Raw genomic sequence first — 24,036 nt, 5'->3', positions numbered from 1 at the left:
ACACACACACACACACATACACACACACACACACACACACAAATATTATGAATAGACAATACCGTTCTGTGGCTAACTAAATGCTTTTATTTGTGCGCGCTTTCGAGATACACTGATATATATATATATATTTATTGTGATGCCCAGACTACGTTGCAGTCTCTTTTGTCGCAATTTAAGTCTGGAAACACAGTATAAAGTTTAACTGCAGGGGTTTTATTTACAGGGATTAAATCATATACCAGGCTCACCGCCCCTTTAAATCAAAACAACACATAAAAATAACTCCTATTCCCTTTAAGGAAAGCTAACTATACCATAGCCTTCGCCCTCACTAACTGCATGGCCAGTTAAGCTGGTTCCCAAGCCAAAACATGCCCTGGCATATGCAACCATGTAACACATTCTCTGTATATAACAATAAAGTGTTTTTTGCTTATCTGTCAGTCCTTTGGAGCAGATGTCCCTGCTTCAGCACGGTCTCTCCTCCTTTCTTCCTAGGGGAACTCAGCCCCACTTGAGCCCAGAGAAACTCCTCTGTCAGTCCTCTAGCTGGGGAGCACTTCTATCATCCCCCTTCTCTGGGGAAAACAGTCTCTCTCACTCTCTGTGACTCTCAGTCTCTCAGCATGTGTCTCTCTAGCAGCAATCTCTCTCTCACATGGCATCACTCTGTGTTTGCCTTAAACACTTCCTTATTCACGGAGAGAGTCCATCCTGATTAATTAGTCAGCAACTGTAACAGCCATTCCAGGGAGGATTAACTCTGTGTGAGCTGGAATGCACACATCCTGCACTGTTCCAACACCTAGAGATACCTGATGGTATCACAATCTTATATTATATAAAAGTGAAAGCACTGTATGCCTGTCTGCATCTTCCTGTGTCCCTAGGGGAAATCTCATTGGTCCCTTGGGCCGCCCGCCCCCGCACCTCTCATTGGCCTGAGGCGGAGTGACGACACACACACAAACACACACACACACACACACTGCTCATCGGGACCCGCGCGCACCTCCTCCTCTCCCCGGGTCTCCCGGTTTCCCGCGATTTTTCCTCCCCACCCCCCCCCTCCTTTTTAAGGCCAAGCTGGCGGGGGCAAGTCCTCTTTGCCACCCGCCAGCTAATTGCTTTGGAGCTCTCCCCGCACTCTTCTGGACCCGAGGCCACGTAAGTACAGCTTCTCCCCCGGGGGGGCCTTCCTTCTCCCGAGTGGGAGCATAGCGTGGGGCAGAGGCCCCCCCCCCCTCCTACCCCTTTGGGGCCACGGCGGACGCCCCGGCGGGATTAGTGGTCTCAGGGCAGAGGGGTTTGTGTGCGTGGGGGGGGGGAGGGGTCCGGTGGAAGCACGCGACCCGCACAGGCAGTGCCGGGTAGGTGTGGGACTGGTTGCCATCGTGTGCGGCCCATCGTGGGAGGCACACAAGTCACCTACGGGACACGGTCAGGTCCCCCTCCCGGTACCCACGGGGTTTCCCGCAGCCAAGGGGCATGCGGCGCTTGCGCTCCTTTCACGGTGGAGTTAAAGGCGCATAGCGGCTCGAGGGGAGGCTGCTCCCACGCTCTCCCTTCCCACACCTTTCGATTACGGGGGGTCGTTGGGAATGTTTGCACTTAGGTGCGAGGAGGGGTGCACTGGGTAGATATTGGTAAATCTATATAGGGATTTATGTAGGGGATAGAGGTGTGGATTCATGTGTTAGCAGTAAAGTAGATGTGGGTATTTATATATGTGGATGTGTGTTTGTAGGTAGGTATATGTATCTGTAGGTATATATATATATATATATATATATATATATATATATATATATATGTGTATATATATATATATACCTCCTGCCCTTTGCCCCTCCCTGCCCTTTGCCCCCCCGCCCTTTGCCCCCCCGCCCCTCCCTGCCCTTTGCCCCCCCGCCCCTCCCTGCCCTTTGCCCCCCTGCCCTTTGCCCCCTGCCCCTCGCTGCCCTTTGCCCCCCTGCCCTTTGCCCTCCCCGCCCTTCCACGCCCCTTGGCCCCCCCCGCCCTTCCACGCCCCCCCCCCCCTTCCACTCCATGCCCCCCCCCTTCCCTTCCACTCCATGCCCCCTGCCCTTCCATGCCCGGTCAACACCGGGTCTCTCAGCTAGTAAATATATATACATACACACACGCACACATAGTTGTGTGAAAAAGAAAGTACACCCTCTTGGAATTCTATGGTTTTACATATCAGGACATAATAACAATCAGCTGTTCCTTAGCAGGTCTTAAAATTAGGTAAATACAACCTCAGATGAACAACAACACATGACATATTACACTGTGACATGATTTATTTAACAAAAATAAATCTAAAATGGAGAAGCCATGTGTGAAAAACTAAATACACCCTTACTGCTTCCATAGGAATTAAGATGCTAAGTAGCAGACAGGTGCTGCTAATCAAATGCCCTTGATTAATTGATCATCAGCAAGTGTGACCACCTCTATAAAAGCCGAAGTTTTAGCAGTTTGCTGGTCTGGAGCATTCAGGTGTGTTAACACAATGCCAAAGAGGAAAGACATCAGCAATGATCTTAGAGAAGCAATTGTTGCTGCCCATCAATCTGGGAAGGTTTATAAGGCCATTTCCAAACAATTTAAAGTCTATCATTCTACAGTGAGAAAGATTATTCAAAAGTGGAAAACATTCAAGTAAGTTGCCAATCTTCCCAGGAGTGGACATTCCAGCAAATTCACCCAAAGGTCAGACTGTGCAATGCTCAGAGAAATTGCAAAAAAACCCAAGAGTTACATCTCAGACTCTACAGGCCTCAGTTAGCATGTTAAATGTTAAAGTTCATGACACTACAATTAGAAAAAGACTGAACAAGTATGGCTTATTTGGAAGGGTTGCCAGGAGAAAGCCTCTTCTCTCTAAAAAGAACATGGCAGCACGGCTTAGGTTTGCAAAGTTGCATCTGAACAAACCACAAGACTTCTGGAACAATGTCCTTTGGACAGACGAGACCAAAGTGGAGATGTTTGGCCATAATGCACAGCGCCACGTTTGGTGAAAAACCAAACACATCATATCAGCAAAAACACCTCATACCAACTGTCAAGCACGGTGGTGGAGGGGTGATGAATTGGGCTTGTTTTTGCAGCCACAGGAACTGGGAACATTGCAGTCGTTGAGTCGACCATGAACTCCTCTGTATACCAAAGTATTCTAGAGTCAAATGTGAGGCCATCTGTCTGACAGCTAAAGCTTGGCCAAAATTGGGTCATGCAACAGGACAGAAATAGGAAATGAGTGACATTTGCAGGTGTAATGATTTTATTTATTTTGACCTAAAGGTTTGTTACAATACAGTAATTGCTTTTTTTTTTTTTTTTTTTTAAGATGAGACTTAATTTTACAGACATCACATCATAGAATGTAACATAAATGTAAAAACACTTTCTTTTGAACCATAAATGTAAGCTTGCTACAATTTCTCACATAGAATTTAACACATAAGGGACCATGTTTACTAAGTGGTGCTATGCCCTAACACACCTTATAGCGCCTGAAGACACTTTATGGCTGATTTGCTTGAATGAGCTGCAAGTTGTCTTATTGAATAGCACTGCTTAATAGACATGGACCAAAATTTGGACTTAATTTAAAAATAATGTTAATTTCCCTCGAACCACTTTTGCAAGTGTCCGTTCAAAACATATGCTGTAAACTGTTTGCAGTACAGCAGGGGATCTCAAACTGTTCCTTGTCATGGTCTGCTTATTGCCAATAACTGCTGTTAAGACCACCAACCTTATTTAAAGGTACCTGTGTAAAATAATGTGTTTCTGCATGTGTAATACATTAAAAAAAACCATACTGGACCTGCATCTAAAAAGGGGCATTCAACACTCAACCAGGGCTCCTAGGAACCCTTGGGTTCCCCGGGCATCCCTAAAGGGTTCCCTGCAATTTTCAATGCATCTGATCTCAGACGCGCTATTAGAGAGGGTTGGGGTTCCTTACAATGCATATGGCTGTGTAACATCAAAAGAGTCACATCATAAGTGTCATATCTAAAGTATCTACAAGAGTTAATTTTGGAGTGAATCATCGCTGGATGTTTTCTTTCTTTATCTTTAATCATGGATGCATTCTGAATATCTGGACTAATATTCTAATTAATTTCTTCAAACAGGTATGTGTCTGTATGCTGTATGCTGACTCAAATAAATTGAGAGAATTGATAATCGAATTAACTATTTGGTGTGTCTGATTTGATTAAGCAAACCCCTCCCTTAAGTCTTAGTCAAATGCATGTGATTAGGGTACTTAAGTCAGTGTAACTTGGCTGTGAGCCATATGGCTGTGTAACATCAAAGAGTCACATCATAAGTGTCATATCTAAAGTGTCTACAAGAGTTAATTTTGAAGTTGAAATTGGAGGAAGTTCTGGACTCTGCATTACAACTTTGCCACTGTGAGACATTCTCTTTTAACATCTGTGATTATTTGTTCATTTTTATCCTCCATTACCTGTGAAGTCTCTCCTCCTGCATCTTACTATGCCCTCCCTACTGCTTTTTCGGTTTACTGTTTCCTCACTCCTTTGTGAATGTCTCTGTTCTCTCCAACTTCCCCACTGCACCATTATTTATACACCCCTCTCCCAACAACTTCTATACCCCTCAATAAAAAAACACCCACACACATCCTCTATTCACACCCTCTATCTACTCCTTCCCACTGCTGGGGATCTCCCCATAGCCTTAAGTCAGACATACACACCTGATCTCACTCATGCGTCCCTGCCATCTCTTCCCCTGTAAATGGTGTTAACTTTTTCATTTAATACTGACCAGCCTTAAATCTCACCCCACAAATCAAGTATCCCAATAGCCTGCACTCATGGCTATTGTCCCACACTCAGTCACTCCTACCACACATTGTGACCAAGCACTGCCATCTACAGCACTTACTCCCTCACCTACTGTCTCTGTAAGTTTCCCATTAAACCTCTTAGATTGTAAGCTCTTCGGGGCAGGGATTTCCTTTCCTATTGTCTGATTTTGCTGCAGTTATTGTATAATTATAATTCCATGTACTGTATTCTTTGTGAAGCGCTGAGTACACTTTTGGCGCTATAAAGACATACAATACAATCTGATCTCAGACCTTAGAGAGGGTTGGGGTTCCTTACAATGCATCTTATCTCAGACATGCTATTAGAGAGGGTTTGGGGTTCGTCAGATTTTCACTTAGGGTTCCGTAGCCAAAAAAAGGTTGGAAACCACTACCTTTGGGTTTCCGGGACCACAGATGGAAAACCACTGCACTACAGCATGTCTTACCTCTTCAGATCTTGGTGGCATGTCTGTCAGAGCTTCTTGTGCTGCTTCATCTAAAAGAACAATTTGGTAAAGACAATTACACCCGTGCTCAATGAATAACATGTGCATTGCAATAGCAGGACACCACAGCTGTTATTTTCGGAAAGCACCAAGCTCTTTCAATAGCTTGCAATGCACCTGTCCCCAGTGGACACACTTCTAGTACCTACTCATATCGCAAGTCATACAAATACACGTTAAAAAAAGTTAATCATTTAAAATCAATGTCCCAACAAAAACAAACTAACAAACATTTCTGAAACTTGTCCCCTTAAAAAAACAACTTCTCTTTTTATAGGCATTGGAGCATGTGTGTGTGTGTGTGTACTGTATATGGCTACTAACTTTAAAGCATAAGAAGTATGAACACCTGTAACAATTGCATGCGTGGTGACGTATTAGCTGGAAGAGGCAGACACAGTGGTGGTTGTTTTTCCCACCGCGATCAGCATCATGAAGCCACTTTATAGCATAAAATACTGAATAAAACAAAAATGTGACTGCAATCAATGCAAGTCTTAACCTTTTTTTAATGCAAAATAATTGTTGATAAAAACGATCTCCAGTATTCAAACAGTTACATTGATATGGTATACCCAATGAGTAAAAATAAAAAGTCTAAATATATTTATGCAAAACGACACAGCTTAAAGCAGCAGCAATCGCTATTTTTGTTTTAGTATGATCTTCTTGTCCTTTCCCAAGCTGTTTTGATGGTTAAAATATCTGATACTTCGTTCAGGTGACACAAGTGTTTGAAATATTAAGTGTCTGGGAGGTTAAAATGAAGATTTCACTAGAGCCCAGGGCAGCGTAAAGGTTACCATGGTAACATCAGAAGCTAGAGGTTAAGAAAATCATGTTTGTTAGCACTTGGGAAAAACACGCTGAGGGGGCGAGATACAGTACTAACATGACACGTGTTAAACTAATATGTGGTTCTGGGGCTACTGCTGCTTTAACCTATGTAATTTACAGTCAATAATATCCCTTTGTAACCACTTTTCTTGTAATGAAAAGTTTCGAAGTAACGAAAAGTAATGAAGACTAACCCCCGAAACGTGGTGCTGCTTCTCTCTATATACATCATTCTGCATAGCAAAACTTTTTTTCTTTATTCAAATTGTCAGCAGTTTCTGCCAATTTGCCCTTTTTTGAGTGAGGCTGACCCCCTCGTTTTTGACGGCTTTTAAATTTATCAAAAGCATAAACAGCCAAGCTGTCCTCGAAAACCAGGGATATTTTGCTGGAGTTGACATAGTTGCTATTGATTCAAGACAGTCCTGCTACATTTGGCATGTTTGGAAATCCTATGCGTATTGTGTAATTCAAGGTTCATAATCCACTAGAACAGCAAATCGGCATTAGGCTTACAATTTTTTAACTGGTATTCAATTGCCGCTTTGAGGTTAAACGCTTCAATAAGTGCAGTTTCATGAAGCACGAGCGTGTTTCCGACACTTCGGACGTCGATGCCTTCTGTCGTCATACCAACGCTGAGCTCTGAAGAAATAAAAAACATTTGGATGTATAGTTTAGGAAAACACTCCTAAAACTTTAATATAATCATGGCGTAGGTCCTTAAAACAGCTGTATCAGGGAAAAGGTGGAGCATTGGCTCTTAAACCGCTCGTCGGGGGCCGAGAGCCAGAACAGGTTCCTGAAGCAAACGTCCCAAATTCTATTCATGTGTAAATTAACTTTGTGCAAGTGCATTGGTTCTTTCTAAAACCTGGAGTGGCCGGTGATCCCGGAGGGGAGCTTGGAGTACCACTGAAGTAGGTTCCATTAGCTCCACAATGTAATTACTGCACCCAGAAGAGAAACAGTTCAGTCAAACAACCAGAAAAAAACTAAAATAGTGCATGAAAAACAAATGTAATACAAATCAAACCTGAGATTTTTATTAACAGCAAAACATTACTTATTGCTGTAAATAAAAAATATGACTTTAGTGTGATACACTGGTAGTTTCTTCTGTATTTGTTTTTTTATACTCATATCTGCCGTGTGAGCCAGTCTTCACATTTTCCAGACTTACCCCAATCCTTTAACGTTACCGAGGCCTCACGTACTGCTAATAGCAGCCTCAGCCGCTAGGGTTTTAAAATATAGTAAAGCTTATTTTGTTAAGAAGAAAAAGTGCACACAATGCGCACCAGGGATTAAAAAAGTGTCGTTTATTAATAAATATTTTACTGAGGGGATCCAACCCCACCTCAGTAACAGAAGTCACACAGCTAGGTTCAGTTACAATAAACATGAACCCTAGGATACATATAATTACTCTACATCCATAGACAGCATAACACACAATAAAAAATTAAAGACAGAAATAAACAAATAAAACAGAACAATTAATCCTGAGTAGTGTATAGTAAAACAACCATTTAGGACTGTCTAGAGCTGGCAGGCGGAGACGTAAACTCACACTGAAGCCGAATGCGGGTCCACGGTAACCGTATGAAGATCTGGATCACGGCACCGCAGAGATGGAATCACAGCATGTGCTTCTTGCAGGCGCTGTCTCAGCCCCTCAGCAAATATGCGCAGGATGACCTGTCGTGACCTCTACGCGTTTCGCACTACGTGCTTCGTCAGCACCTGACCTCCTGACGAATGTGCCGTGATTCGGATCTTCATACGGTTACCGTGGATCCGCATTCGGCTTCAGTGTGAGTTTACGTCTCCCCCTGCCAGCTCTAGACAGTCCTAAATGTTTTTTTTACTATACACTACTCAGGATTAATTGTTCTGTTTTATTTGTTTATTTCTGTCTTTAATATTTTATTGTGTGTTATGCTGTCTATGGATGCAGAGTAATTATATGTATCCTAGGGTTCATATTTATTGTAACTGAACCTAGCTGTGTGACTTCTGTTACTGAGGTGGGATTGGATCCCCTCAGTAAAATATTTATTAATAAATGACACTTTTTTAATCCCTGGTGCGCATTGTGTGCACTTTTTCTTCTTGTTTTTCAGGGTGCCCCCCCCCTTTCAGGGGGGATCACTTTGATCTGGGAGCTGTTCAAAGATCTCCACACACATGCAGCAAGGGGATTTTCCTATACCATACATCTGCAGCACGAGCGCTGAATATCCTATACTATCTGCTTATTTTGTTAAGTTGCAGAATATGTGATGAGAGGATGAATACAGATGTCCCAGATGTTATTGCTCCTGTTAACGCAGAGCGTAAACAAACCCGTAAGAAAATAACACGCGTTACCATTTGTTTCCCTGGAGCTGAGTTATATTTTGCGTCAAACATTGCGCCAAAATTGACACCATGCGCCGTGTTAATGGGAGAAATAATGTCTGCTGCATCTGTGTGTGCTATATACACAGTTCTTATTCTGTCTAGATTGTACGGCACGTGTATGCTTAAACGTACAATTTATGTCCATACCATATATATAACAACAGCTTTATGATGAGCACCTACCTGGGTGCTCTCTAATTCCTCGTTCAATTATATCTGCTATATGTTTCAGGGCAGGTGCATACTGTTTCATGCTGTAGTAACACAGGGCGATGATGTAGGATAAATCTGTCACAGGAAGACGCATAAAAGAAAAATATAGTTAGAAGTAAACTGGTAAACAGCAAAGTGGATGTAAGAATTTTGCTAATGCTCAAATGTATAATGCACTGCTAGCTACTACAGCACATAAAAGGGTACAACAGACAAAATGACAGTGTTATATTATGAATGTGTAATGTTTAAATCCGAACATGTGGGTACCTTGTTTATAGCCCACAACCTGCATGGCAGTGATGAATTTTTTGCAGGCTTCTTCAAATTGCCCTTCTTTGTACAGCAAACATCCCATGTTAATCTCGCCATCTGGATCATCTGAAGGCATCTGCTCAACCAAACTCTGGGGGGTGACAAAGGAAAAATATCTACTATATTACACAGCTGTATTTAGGAGAACCAGAATAATGTCTAAGTGATTTATGTATTTATTTTTTCATATTTGTGATATGATTATTAATAGGTTTCAGAGTAACAATTTAACCTTAGTTCCAATTGTTTTTGGTAATGCTTAATACTAAATTTATTGCACATTGTACTATCTCTATGGGACCAGGAATGCTTTTAAAGATGATGGGGTCCAAGTATGATGGCGAAAGTGCTGGATAAGAAAATAATAATAAAAAGAAAAATATATTAATGAATGCACTCCCGTGCACAACGGGTAGCGGTCGTCACTATTACATCATCACGTCATCACACATATGGTGGTTGGAGCCTCCTGGTCAGCTGTGAGTGGCTCAGCTGCACGGAAGTGTGAGTGGAGGTTCTCCCCCATCTTGGCGTTGGCGCGCGTGGCTGCGTGCAGTATGCCTCAGCGGTGGACCAGCTATTGAGCTTTCAGTCAGCATCTCCCCTCCTCCCGAGTGCTGCGAGCTGGTATCCGGGGACTCATTGTATTGGGTCCCATCTGTATTTGATCTTTGGACTGATCAGCTCTCACCTGGGACAGCGAGGAGCTTGCTTTTATTCTCATTTCATGCGAGTCAGTTTGTGTGTTTTAAATACATCTATTTTGCCATTCACTCTGGTGCGCTGTGCCTCTTTTCCTATCTGTTGAAGATCTTCGCGGAGCACCCTCTGTGGTATCAGCAGCAAACAAGTGGACGGTCATTCAAATATACTTTTTTTTTTCTTTAAACAATCTTTTTCCTTTTTTGGGAACTTGTAGCAGAAATACAGAAAATAGTAACATTGACAATGTAGTCATAGGCACATGACTGCAGGATTTACAAGTCGGGTCCAATAAAGCATTTTCTACTTTTAAGGTTGCCACAAAGAAAGACAGAGGCAGGGGAGAGGTAGGATGAACAGACAAAGAAGGGGGGCACGGGGTGGGTCGGGGGGGTGGTGTGGGAAGGATGGGAATCTGAGGGGAGGCGGGGGGCACGATCGTCCCTGTTCCCAAACACCCAGGCGAGGCTCAGTTTAAGGCCAGAATCTGTAAGAGGGGTGGTCCCCCCGAACTAGGCCATGGTTCCTATGTCTTATAAAATTGGGGCATTCTTGCTTGAGCATGGCTGTGAGCCTTTCCATCTTCATAACTGTGTTTATTCTTTTAAGGACTATGCTTTTGGAGGGTGCTTTTATCTGTTTCCAAGCCGCTGCAATTGATCACCAAGCGGCTGTCAAAATAGCGGAGATCAACCTAGTTAGTGGTATGGGAAGGTCTGCTAATGATTTTTCCAGCACATAAAAGTCAGAGGGTCCAGGGGGATTTCCAGCCCCAAGCTTTCATAGAATAGTGTTTGTGCCAAGGTCCAGAACATCTGGACCACTGCGCATGACCACCAAATGTGGGCCATGTCTCCTCTTTGACCACATCCCCTCCAGCACAGGTCTGGTGTGCCAAGGAAGATCTCGCTCAGTCTGCTCGGAGTTAAGTACCACTGAAATAACATTTTGTAAATATTCTCTTTTGTTATAGTGCAAATTGACGTTTTGGAAGCCGAGTCCCAGACATCTTCCCAATCATCAATATCCGTTTGTAGATTTAGGTCAGTGTTCCACTTTTGCATATAATCGTGGGACGTGGTGCTCGGTGTCAACTCCATCCCCCTGTAGATCTTGGAGATTAGTCCTTTCTGGTATTTGCCTGTGATACAGAGAGATTCAAATTTGGTCAAGGCGGAAAATTTGGAATTTTGGGAGAGCGCTAGAAGAAAGTGTCTAATTTGCAGAAATTTAAACAGGTGGAGGTTGCGCGACTGGTACTTATCTTGAAGCTCTTGGAAGGACAGAATTTCCTCCTTCAACAGATCTGCAACCAGCCTAATGTTTAGGTCCTGAAACTGACCAAATTGTTTGCGTGAACACCCAGGCGGGAACTCTGGGTTTCCAAAGATAGGGGTGAGTTGAGAGGGGGATGATGACAGGCCGTACTTCCCTTTATTTTGAAGCCAAATACTCCATGTGCATCTCATTGCTCCTAGATCAAATTTCCGTGGTCCTTTTTCTTTATTTACTTGGGACCATAGGATAGCGGAGAGGGGGCTGGGAGATGCGTGATAGGATTCTATCGCCAGCCAGCAGGAAGAGGTTGGGTCATTATTCCAGACCCCCGCCTGGCGTAGCTGAGCTGCTTGATAGTATTTAATCACGTTGGGTGCCCCCAAGCCCCCCTCGTTTTTGAAGATAACATGATTGACCTCGGAACCCTAGGTTTGCGTCCTCTCCAAATGAATCGGAATATATGAGATTGTATGTTTTTTTAGTTCCGATAGTGGTATTGTAATCGGGAGGGTTTGAAAAAAGGATAGTAATCTAGGGAGAATATTCATTTTGGTAGATATAATTCTTCCGAACCAAGAGATTTGGTGGACGTTCCAGGAGTCTTTTTTGATTTGGTCAAATAACAGGGGGAAATTAACTTGATAAAGAGAATTATATGAGTTGGTTATTTTTACTCCTAAGTATTTTATGTGGGAGGAATTCCACCTGTATATAATTAGATTGGAGTAATTTCCACATTGGTTCTGGTAGGGAGAGATTGAGGGCCTCCGATTTGTCCATATTAACCTTGTAGTCCGAGACTTGGCTAAATTGATCTAGCAATTTTTGAAGGTTAGGAAGGGATATATGGGGGTCGGCGAGGGTCAATATCACGTCATCCGCAAATAAAGAGATTTTATATTCCGTTCCAGCGATCGGGATACCTTTTATGCTTGGTTCGGCTCCGATTTTGTCCGCTAAGGGTTCGATTGAGATTGCGAATAGTAGAGGGGACAGGGGGCAGACTTGTCTAGTCCCATTTTTAATTGGGATTGGATTTAATTGTCCGCCCGGTAGTTTAATGTATGCTGTGGGGTTTTGGTATAGAGCTCATACTCCCTCCAAGAAGGGACCCATAAAGCCGAATTTTAGCATTGTTTGGTCAAGGAAGGACCATTTGATTCTATCAAATGCCTTTTCAGCATCAAGGCTTAGTATCATGGCTTGGAGTCTGTTGAGATGCACATGATCGATAATATCTACAATTTTGTGGGTGTTGTCAGAGGCCTGTCTTCCTGACACGAAGCCCACTTGATCAATATGAATGAGTCTGGGGAGAATTGAGTTAAGTCTGTTTGCTAAGATCTTGCTGAAGAGTTTGAGGTCTGTGTTAAGTAGGGAGATTGGTCTGTAGCTACCGCATAGAAGCAGGTCCCTTCCTTCCTTGTGAATGATGGCAAGGTTGGCCGCCGAGATTGTGTCTGGGATCGGGTCGCCCTCCAAAAAGGAGTTGAACATATCCAGGAGATAGGGGGACAGAGTTGACACAAAAGTCTTATAATAAATATAGGAGAAGCCACCTGGACCAGGGGTCTTGGCCAGTTTAAGGTAGCTTATGGCTTCAGCTAGTTCCTCCTGAGATTTTTTTGTTTAGTTTCTCTAATTCCTCCTCTGTCAAAGAGGGCAGGTTGCATTGAGCAAGATATTGCGATGCTATTTTGGCACTGTCATGTGCCTGTCCTGGGGGATGAAGGTTGTACAAATCTTCATAAAAATTAGCAAATGCCTGGGCAATTTCTTTCTCCACAAAGGTGATCTGGCCGCTTTTAGTGCGTATCTTAGAGATTTGGGATTTAACTTTTATACCTCTCAGTTTTGCGGCCAGTAGTCTATCTGCTTTGTTGCCCCTGTCATAGAACCTTTGGTTGGTCCATTTTAACGCCCTCTTCACCTCTTTGAGCTGCATTTGTTTTAGTTCTGTTCGCGTTTTGTCAAGTATTTTAAATAATCTTATTGAGGGGTTACTTTTATGTTTCTGTTCCAGATTTAGGATCTTATCTTTGAGCTCTCTTTGTATTTTAAATTTAATTTTTTTCTTATATGAAGCTAAGGAAATAAGATCACCTCTTATTGAAGCTTTGTGCGCTTCCCACAGCATTGCCAAGGCTGAAACAGATCCTCTATTCAATTTTTAAAAAGTGGAGAGTTTTTGCTTAACTGTCTGGACTATTTTCGGATCATTAAGAAGAGATAGGGTGCTCTGTAAAATCAGAAATCTCCCGTCTGGGTCTCGTGTCACTTTTGTTAGAGCAAAGGGGACATTATTCTTGATCAAGATGGCCACTCCTCTTTTTTTGTTTGGGGAGGAAGCGAAAAAAGCTTGGGGGAAAGTATTCTTAAATGTGTTTGGAGGAAAGGTCGGGGGCGCGTTGAGCCTTTCCTTCTCCCTGTCTTTAAAAAAACAAAGAAAACCTGTATTAGGCAACTTGATGTCTATTTTGTGTACAACGTATTATGAACAATGCCTAATAAAAAACTTTGGAAAAAAAAAAAATGTGTTTGGAGGGGCAGGGGAATTAAAGTGGGTTTCTTGTATAAATACAGATGTCTCCTTTGGATTTTTAAAATTCTTGTAAAGCTAGTTTTCTTTTCTTTACGGAGTTAAGTCTTTTTACATTAAGAGAGATAACTTTAATGGAAGACATCAGTAAGATATTTTGTTCCCGGAGCTATATGCTCTGGGCTCCGTTTGTTTCCCATGACGGGGGTTTGTGTGCCGTTTGTAGGGAGGTCGGTAAAGAGGTCGTAAGACCCTGAGTGGGTCGTGGAGAAGTGAAGCTGCCGGGTAGATGGGGACAGGGGCAGGGAGGAACTGATTGGGAGGGAGGGTACGGGGAAGACGGGGTAGAACACACAAGGAGGACAGAGGTTGTGGGCTATATGAAAGCCCTAGAAGAAAGTCCTTAGACACCGTAGTGAAGAAGGAAAAAGGGTCAGTTACACCTGGAGAGCTTCCCGGGACACCAAACATGATGCAAGACCGGAATCCGAGGCCGAACACGCTCCATACATTTCCCCAAAAGAGAGACTGCTTAGAAAACCAGAGGAGAAATATGGCAACAATTGCAGAATAACACCAAATCTCCATTTAACAATATAAACTTTTTTGATCCCTATTGAAAGAGGAGGGGGTTGGGAGAGGGGGTGTTGGGGAGTGGGGGGGGGGGAGGGGGTCACGGGACACAACCTCTAATAGCTTAGGAAATATTCAGACCTAAACAATTAACAATAGCCCATTTGTTTTGATGCCAAAGAGGCCCTGTGAATGGGAGGATATCTTTATCAGTTGGGACCAAAGGAGGAAGGGGGGGGGGGGCGAGGTTGGGAACGGGAGGGGAGGACAGGAGCGGGAGGGGATATGGGAAGGGAATGCAAAAACTTCAACATCCTTTTATACTTAGGTAGGGTCTAACGGACCCTTATACACTATTTACCCCTTATTCTTGACGCTCATCAAAAACATTGTGAGAATATTCTTAGTTGAGATCAATACAGCAACCTGGGGAGGGAGGTGAGGGGGGGCAGTGGAAAAGAGAGGGGGTGGGGGGAGAGCAGAAGCATAGGAAGGAGGGGAGGGGGTAGGAAGGAGGAGGGGAAGAGGGGGGGGGAAGGCATGACATCATATATATCATAGAACAGTTGTATTGCTATTTGCAGGTATATACATTGATTGGGAGAAACTTCTGTACATCTTTTAGGGCTAAGGGATCTTATAGGGCACAAGTTGCACTGGGCACAGTACAGTTTAAATTCAACGTGGATCCCTTCAACAGTTTCAACATACAAATATACAGTACAGATAGATTATTTGCTCTACTTCAAAGATTTTCAGACTTTATATATAATATCGGGGGGAGGGGGGCACCCTCAGCCACAGCAGGGAGAGTAGGTGAGGGAGGGGTGGAGGGGAGGAGAGAGGGGGTGGGAGGGGAAGAAGGGGTGGGGGGGAAGAGGGGACGAACGGAGGGAGAGGGGGAGAGGACGAGGAGAGGGGGGGAGAGGCAAAGGAAGGGAAAGAGAGGGATGGGGGGGAAAGGGCAGGGGGGGGGGTGTAGTGGTATATCGTTCATACTGGGGAGTTTTGGAGGTGTTGGGGCAAGACTTATACAACCTGCCCATTGTGCTTCTTCTTGTTGGGAACGTAGTTAGGCAGTCCGTGTTATTGGGGGGAGCCTGCAAAAAGGAGCGTCCTCCAGGGGGCTCGGGGAGAGCCGGAGCTCACTCGGATTCTCCTCCCTTCCATCTGTCGCACAGTGTGGGATCATACTTGCGCGAGTCCAAATAGGGGAGCCCCTCAGAGCGCTCGGGAGTCCCCTCCACCAGGTAGGGGCGGGGCATCAATCGGTGCACCCCGAGCGGGAATAGCTCCGGGATCGTCAGCGGCTGGAACTGGAACACGACCGAGGTGAGTTGGACCACGGGGAGTAGATGGTGAGGCTTCAGGGTGAGGTGGTAGGAGGGAGGTGACAGGCTGGGTTGAGATGTAGTTGAGCGGCTGGGACCGAAGGGAGAGTGGATAAGGCGAGGGGGAGCAGATAGGTCAAGGGGCGGATTGGAGAGAGGGGGGTAGGCAGAAGGGGGGTGGTGGGGTAGATCGTACGGCCGGTTTCTTGTTTGAGGATTGTGGGATAGACGGAGCAGGGATGCCGGAGGCTAATTTTGCAGCTGGGGGAGCCGATTGCCTGGGAGGAGGGTAGGCTCCTATATCGCTTAGCAGTCAAGCCTCCATCAACAGCGGTAAGCGGGTCTCCGGGACGTTAGTGGAGCTTCTGGTTAGCCAAGCGCTCCGACCCTCGGAGATAGGCCTGGAGGGTATCAGGAGACACAGATTCAGGGACATTTCTGATGCGTAGGTTTTGCCTTCGCTCCCTGTCCTCCTGATCCTCCAAGGTGTCTTTTAGTTCATTTACAGCGTGGCCAAGCCTGGCCATCTCGTCCTCAGTATTTGATTGGGCTGTGAGAGCCCCATCCATTTTGGCCTCTAGATCATCTGTTCTTTTAGGGGGCAGCTTAGGTCAGATCTTAATCCGTCCAGGGCCGTCGCTAGGTCCTCCTGGAACCCCCTCCTCATCCTGAGGAAGAGGGACTCGAAGAAGTCCTTGTTCAGCCATGGTTGCTAAAGATCAAATTGATCGTGCAGTGTACTCCCGAAGCGTGTTCGGGCTCCTCGTCGCCATCTTGGATATCGGAGCTCGGCTCCGGCTGTCTCTGCGCGGGCGGGAAGAACTTTGTTACTGGGTTTTGAACCCTTTTTTGCGTCCCTTCCATTTCTTCAGTATCAGGAGGAGGTTTGGTAGCTTTTCTGGGTGTTTTTTTGTAGGGGGGTATGCTCTTTCTTATGGATTTCATAGGAGGTTGCCAGGAGCTCTCTTCCTAGTCAGCCATCTACGGTGACGTCACCGGAAGTCTCCATTCAAATATACGTTTAAATTCCTAATCTGGACAGTTTGTGCGATTGGGACTTCACACACACAACACACACACACACACACACACGTGTCAAATCACCTATTCAAATCTACAAATAAATTACAAAAAACAGGAACAAGGGATAAAAATACCCTCTGGTGGGGCTAAAGGACTGATATAATATAAATGTGAGTGCTTTATATAGTTGAGACCAATGGGGATGTTTTTCTTTGATACATTTCTACAGCAATTTTTCCCTCCATAATTACGCCTTTGCCTTGACAGACCCCATTACAATGCATGAGCTTGAAAGGATTCAGGAATATGGAAACCTGCGCTTGAAAGGATTCAGAATATGAAATCCACAAAAGATAACATAATAAAGATCCGAGCAAATATGCACATTACACCACACCTTAGAAATCTCACATCTGGGGCAAAACAGTTTCAGATGATAGCAGGTGTCTGTAAAATGGATTACTTAAAATATTTAAAACAACGTATTAAACTATCAAGAATTAGACTTAGGAGAGTATAAACAATACGAGTCTCTCACTCTCAGTTTCAAAATAAAGTAAACACAAGAAAGTATATATTTTTTAACATTGGGTAATGTCAGAGTTTATCTGTACAGCAGGACACAAAAAACAAACAAACACATCACAATATTTTAATTTTAAGTGGTCATCATGATGCCAAATGTGGGGCCCATACCTGGAATATCATTGTAAAATGTTGGAAACCTCGGATATGAGACATACTTCTTTTCTATTGTATAATGGCATGCACAGAAGTGACAGCAGTCAACAAGTTCATCATTTAGCCCATTTTTCATAGTCTCCTATTACCTTAGCTCCTGAAAGGTCGTCCTCTCCGTATTTGATGGAGGCTTGTAACTTCAACATCTAGAATGTTATAAATGAAACATATTGCTCAAGCAGCATTTTAATACATGGCGTGTCAAACGAACATCCTACTGCCTAAAACATTACTTGGAGGCTCCTGACAATTACAGATGTGGTCCCCAATACAATCACATCCCATCTATAAACACAAATAGTGTAACCCTACTGATCAGAAAGAAAAGGGAAAGGCCCAACACGGAGCTGTAGACCCTTAAGCGGCATGTCCAAATGGTCAGCGGATGCTGTACAGTTGGGCCCAGGCAGTCGGGCCCAGGCAGTCGCTGCGGGGAAAGGTAATTTGCAAGTTTTGCACGTTACCTCAGTCAAATGAACCAGAGAGGGGTCCTAGCTATACAGCACCTCGCCCCAGGTTTTTCTCTCGTGTTTCTAAAGGATCTGTCTGGGGCAGTTTGTTTGTTTTCCTCATTTAATAAAGCTGTGACTGAGTTTTACCCACCAAAGCAGTGTCAGGCTCCTAATTTGTGCACGAGGGCAAGGATGCATGCTAGGATCCTGGCCTAGACCACTTATAACCCTTGTTGTCTTTTACTGCATACAACAGAATCAAGCTGCTAACCCTTCAACAGTTCACAGGCTCATTTTCATGTACGTACCTTTAACTAAAAAAGGGATCATATGTTTTTGTTTCCTTATTGATTGTCTAGTCATTTAGGCTTGAAACATGCAGTGCTTTATAGGACCAAATTACATTAATAACAGCGATATACCCAAATCACTGAACAATTATAAGTATTGGGCAGGGAATGTATCTGTAAAAAAGGCAATGTGCTGCGTACCGCGCATGATACTGTAATTGTGAAGCGCTTCGAGTCCCATTGGGAGAAATGAGCTATATGAAATAAAGTTATTATTATATTGGGACATTGTTTTATATGAACTTGGCAATGTGTGTAAAGATTATAACTTGTGCTCAGAGGTGTGCGCCCTAATCTCTTTCTCACTGCTCCTTTCACCTGTCCGATTTCTAATTGGTTATTTGGCATGCAGGGCGTGGGCATAAATCAAAGGTTCCCTGCATCTGGGGCAGAGTAATCAAGATGGACAATCAATTGCGAGTGTTGACTAGCCACATATCCCCCTTACCTTGCTCTGATAAGCAGGGCTGTCCAGGATAAATGTTGCTTTCATGGCCTCCGGGTACAGGCAGGCCTTGTACAGGCATTCTGCATAGTATAGTTTATATTCTTCGATTTCAGGGTGGATCTGTATAAGCTGTTCGTAGGAGTCGGCAGCATTGATAAAATCTTGCATCTGATAATAACAGTAACCCAGAAGGGACAGGCCAGCCCTCGACTATAACAACAAAAACACTAGGTTTATTTCAGTACTAAACACTGCCCCAAAACGAGGATCATTTGATGAACACAACGTAATAACCTAATTAAAATGCTTGGTTGAATAGAACATGGAATAAATAAACTGTAATGGATAGGCTGTCTTTGAACGACCCAAAACTTGCATGCTTGGATCAGCGGTCAGATTTATATTGAACTTGTATTCATGTCAAAGTACTGCAGTCATCCGCCTCTGTCATTGTAACGTTTTGTTTTACTAAGGAAGTAATAATGAAGGGTCTACACATTTAGATCCCAAAACTACACTACAAAATCAGGCATTTCCAACACCCTATAAAAGGAGACGACATTACCCTGTATTGTTTTTGCAGCTCATTACTAAGTATCTGAACAGCTTCTCCATGTCTTCCATCTTTTATCTGGTGGGGTAAAAATGAAAAGGTTAAATTGCACTAAAAGGTCATATTTACTAAGTGATGCTATGCCATAAAACATCTGCTGCTGCCGGAAGACACATTACTGATCATTCAGTTAAATGAGCCTGAAAGTGTATTATGAAGTAACACAGTTTAGTAAACATGGCACAAAATTCTACACATCCCACATATGCCTTCTGAACCAGCACATGACTGAGCAGTCTGGGAAACTAGAGAGAAAAAGTTTGTTATATTTTTTTGATTGATCGATTTGATGATTATTCACAAAGTGCAAGTGTCTGTGGGTTTGTGCCTGTCTCTAAAATTGATAAATTGCTATCTGTTCAGGGGCGTAGCTATAGCCCGGGCAAAGCCCAGGGGTCCGTGCTCTTTGGGTGCCGCTATCTCTCACCCCCCCTGTAGAGACATGCGGGGGGAGATGGTATGCGGCGGCAGGCCCCAGCAAACAGAAGCCGGTAGAGGAATCAGCAAGGCAGGGGAGGAGCGCCCTATAGCAGTCTGACCCGGAAGTCTTTATAACTTCCGGTGTCTACTGCCACAGCTCCTCTGACGCTGCTCCTCTGATCATCCCCTCACGCCAAAGGTACGCATGGGAGAGAGAGCTGAGGGGGAAGAGAGAGAGCGCGAGCTGAGGGGGAAGAGAGAGAGAGTGCACGCGAGCTGAGGGGGAAGAGAGAGAGCGCGAGCTGAGGGGGAAGAGAGAGAGAGAGCGCGAGCTGAGGGGGAAGAGAGAGAGAGCGCGAGCTGAGGGGGAAGAGAGAGAGAGCGCGAGCTGAGGGGGAAGAGAGAGAGAGCGCGAGCTGAGGGGGAAGAGAGAGAGAGCACGAGCTGAGGGGGAAGAGAGAGAGCGCGCGAGCTGAGGGGGAAGAGAGAGAGAGAGCGCGCGAGCTGAGGGGGAAGAGAGAGAGAGAGCGCGCGAGCTGAGGGGGAAGAGAGAGAGAGAGCGCGCGAGCTGAGGAGAAGAGAGAGAGAGAGCGCGCGAGCTGAGGGGGAAGAGAGAGAGAGCGCGCGAGCTGAGGGGGAAGAGAGAGAGCGCGAGCTGAGGGGGAAGAGAGAGAGCGCGAGCTGAGGGGGAAGAGAGAGAGAGCGCGAGCTGAGGGGGAAGAGAGAGAGAGCACAAGCTGAGGGGGAAGAGAGAGAGAGCAAGAGCTGTTGAGGGGGAGCTGATGATGAGGAGGAGGGGCAGAGCTGGTGAGGGGAAGCTGATGTTGATGAGGGGGGAGAGCTGGTGAGGGGGAGCTGATGATGATGAGGGGGGAGAGCTGGTGAGGGGGAGATATTGTGATATATTGAAGCAAATTCTTACACATGTGTACGACTAGTTATTAACCCCTTATGGTGGACATCTTTGTGTATTTTCACTCATACACTGGGTTTATTTGACCATGTGCTGACAGTTACTACATTAAACATTATATGTAGCCATCATATGTATATACTCCCATTGGAATTATTTGACCTTGGTGAGAGTTATCATATGACAATGTCCTAGGCTCTTTTATGTACACTTACACATATGCTTTCAGTGTAATTATCCATAGGCAATTCAGTGGACGTTATGATGTATCAGAAGCAGTTCTTTTTGGCCATGTTACTATAGACCACTGGTGACTGTGCTTCTGTTTTTACTCTTCGTGCTGACATATTGGCCCTCATTGTATTGTATGTCTTTATTTATATAGCGCCATTAATGTACATAGCGCTTCACAGTAGTAATACACGTGGTAATCAAATAAATAACAGATAATATAAATAACAGATCATGGGAATAAGTGCTTCAGACATAAAAGTAACATTTAGGAAGAGGAGTCCCTGCTCCGAGGAGTTTACAGTCTAATTGGTAGGCAGGGAGAACGTACAGAGACAGTAGGAGAGAGTTCTGGTAAGTGCGTCTGCAGGGGGCTAAGCTTTGTGTCATGTGTCCAGTATTATCCACAGTGCTATTCATATGCTTGTTTAAGCAAGTGTGTCTTAAGGTGGGTCTTAAAGGTGGATAGAGTGGGCGCTAGTCGGGTATTGAGGGGAAAGGCATTCCAGAGGTGCGGGGCAGTCGGTGAAAAAGGTTTAAGGCGGGAGAGGGCTTTAGATACAAAGGGGGTAGAAAGAAGACATCCTTGAGCAGAACGCAAGAGTCAGGATGGTGCATAAAGAGAAATTAGGGCTGAGATGTAAGGCGGGGCAGAAGAGTGTAAAGCTTTAAAAATGAGGAGAATAGAGTGTGAGATGCGGGATTTGATCGGAAGCCAGGAGAGGGATTTCAGGAGGTGAGACGCGAAGACAGATTTAGGAAAGAGCAGAGCGATTCTGGCAGCAGCGTTTAGGATAGATTGTAGGGGAGACAGGTGAGAGGCAGGAAGGCCGGACAGCAGGAGGTTACAGTAATCAAGACGGGAGAGAATGAGGGCCTGAGTCAGAGTTTTAGTAGTCGAGCAACAGAGGAACGGGCGTATCTTAGTGATTATTGCGGAGGAAAAAGCACCAGGTTTTAGAAACGTTTTGAATGTCAGGAGAATGTGAGAGAGGAATCAAGTGTAACCCCTAGGCAGCGTGCTTGGGCTACTGGGTGAATGATCTTACTTCCAACAGTAATGTGGAAGGAGGTAGTAGGAACAGATTTGGGAGGAAGTATGAGGAGCTCTGTCTTTGCCATGTTGAGTTTATGGCGGTGGAGGGCCATCCAGGATGATATAGCAGAGAGACATTCAGAAACTTTGGTTTGTACAGCAGGTGTAAGGTTGGATGTTGAAAAGTAAATTTGTGTGTCAGCGTAGAGGTGATATTTGAACCCAAGAGATGTGATTAGTTCACCTGGAGAGAGTGTGAAAAGAGAAGAGGTCCCAGGACTAAGCCCTGGGGTACCCCCACAGAGATTGATGGAGGAGGTGTTGGCAAAAGAGACACTGAAAGTACGATGGGAGAGGTAAGAGGAGATCCAGGATAGAGCTTTGTTCCGAATACCAAGAGTATGGAGAATGTGAAGGAGAAGAGGGTGGTCCACGGTGTCAAATGCTGCAGAGAGGTCGAGTAATATGAGCAGAGTGTAATGACCTCTGTCTTTGGCAGCATGGAGGTCGTCAGTTATTTTAGTGAGGGCTGTTTCCGTGGAGTGAGCACGGTGGAAGCCAGATTGTAGAGGGTCTAGGAGAGAATAGGTGTTGAGAAAATGAAGCAAGCGAGAGAACAAGACGTTCAAGGAGTTTAGAGGCAAAAGGCAGGAGGGAGACAGGTCGATAGTTAGGACAGGTAGGGTCAAGCTTGCTGTTTTTGAGTAATGGTATAACTGTTGCATGTTTGAAGGAGGAGGGAAAGGTACCAGAGTAGAGGGACCTATTATCCTGCATACTACTATTGTGCGGATATTATAGTGCTATCTCCAGACCTTTAACGAGGATCCAGCCCGACTTGTAACCCTTTTCCTATCATCACATCACAGTTCTGGTTCCATTTTAATTTTACTATACTGTATGCTAATAAAATATTTTAAAATTCTCATATACCTATACCAATAAGACCAGACTACTTCTCTTGTACTGCACCACAATTACTCAACAGGGTACTCTCGCCAAAGATGTAGGGTGCAATTCAAGGGGGCTTATCTGTATGATAGTGTCTATACTTCATACAGTGTTTCTTTTTTGTTCTGCTCAGCGATTGTGCATTAAAAATAAATACAAGTCCTTCATAGTGCTTGAAGCTTCCCAGCCTACTGTACATATCTATTTTCTTTCTCACTATCTCTCACACACATTTCCTGTCTCTTCTCTCCTCACTCTCTCGCTGCCTCTACTGTTCTCTCTCACACTCACTGTCTCATTCGCTTTCACTCTTGTCCTGTCCCTTGTCCACACACATACACTCATTCTCACACACACACACACACACACACACACACACACACACACACACACACACACACTCATTCTCACACACACACACACACACACACACACACACACACTCATTCATTCTCACACACACACTCTCTCTCTCTCTCATTCTCACACACTCTCTCTCATTCTCACACACACACACACTCTCTCTCATTCTCACACACACACTCTCTCTCATTCTCACACACACACTCTCTCTCATTCTCACACACACTCTCTCTCATTCTCACACACACACTCTCTCATTCTCACACACACACACACACACACAAAATCTCCCGTGCACTCACGCTCTCTTCCTCTTGTACTCTCTCACACCCTCTCAGGCCGGAGGATGCGGGAAGAGACACAGTTCTGCCTCTTCCTTACCAGCCTATAGATGGTCGCCGTGTACTCCCCGTCCTTGATCTGCCCGGCGGACATGTCGGACGTGATCTCTCTTCCCGGAGATGCCTTGCTTGGTGCCAGGGTGCGAGACCCGAGATGTCAACCAATTGCCGTAACCAAGGCCGCATGCAGGGCTCCCTAGCAACCAAACCGGAAGCTGTCACTGCGAGCCACGCCTCTACGTGATAACCAATGCGGGTTCAGCCCTTTCCGCTCTTGCCGTTACTAAGGCATCTTCCAGCTCCCTGACAACAAACCGGAAGTGGAAACACAAGCCACGCCCCTTAAGGGGCAGCTGATTGGAGTTGATTTCTCTCTATCCATATGTATGCGGTCCATCTAAATTAGTGTACGAATAATAAAGCGTGCAGTGCGATTACTCCACGTGATCTCATGGCAGTGACTAAATGAATACATGAAAGCCGTGTGTCAGATTTTGCAGTTATCTTTCGATAGTTAAACTGTAGGTGATTGACACCTCTATAGTAAATTCAAGAATTAATTTCCAATTGCAAATAAAAGGAAACAC

The 24,036-nt window shown here is 44.7% G+C and overlaps 1 protein-coding gene across 1 annotated transcript in view; it reads right to left on the bottom strand.

The window, feature by feature from the left end:
* The window catches only part of LOC142487437 (intraflagellar transport protein 70A), a 45,907-nt gene extending 22,196 nt beyond the window's left edge, over nucleotides 1–23,711 (bottom strand). The window contains exons 1-8 of the mRNA XM_075586785.1: nucleotides 23,490–23,711; nucleotides 19,147–19,212; nucleotides 18,582–18,791; nucleotides 17,421–17,477; nucleotides 9,100–9,235; nucleotides 8,800–8,904; nucleotides 6,727–6,855; nucleotides 5,314–5,363 (exon numbers count right to left, since the gene is read on the bottom strand). Coding sequence (XP_075442900.1) covers nucleotides 5,314–5,363; nucleotides 6,727–6,855; nucleotides 8,800–8,904; nucleotides 9,100–9,235; nucleotides 17,421–17,477; nucleotides 18,582–18,791; nucleotides 19,147–19,212; nucleotides 23,490–23,543 — 807 coding nt within the window. The 5' untranslated portion in view covers nucleotides 23,544–23,711. The remainder of the gene's footprint in view (nucleotides 1–5,313; nucleotides 5,364–6,726; nucleotides 6,856–8,799; nucleotides 8,905–9,099; nucleotides 9,236–17,420; nucleotides 17,478–18,581; nucleotides 18,792–19,146; nucleotides 19,213–23,489) is intronic.
* Nucleotides 23,712–24,036: the final 325 nt, after the last annotated feature.

Source organism: Ascaphus truei, chromosome 2 (assembly GCF_040206685.1).
Source record: "Ascaphus truei isolate aAscTru1 chromosome 2, aAscTru1.hap1, whole genome shotgun sequence".
NCBI classification, from domain to species: domain Eukaryota; kingdom Metazoa; phylum Chordata; class Amphibia; order Anura; family Ascaphidae; genus Ascaphus; species Ascaphus truei.
This window is presented reverse-complemented; position numbering and strand designations above follow the sequence as displayed.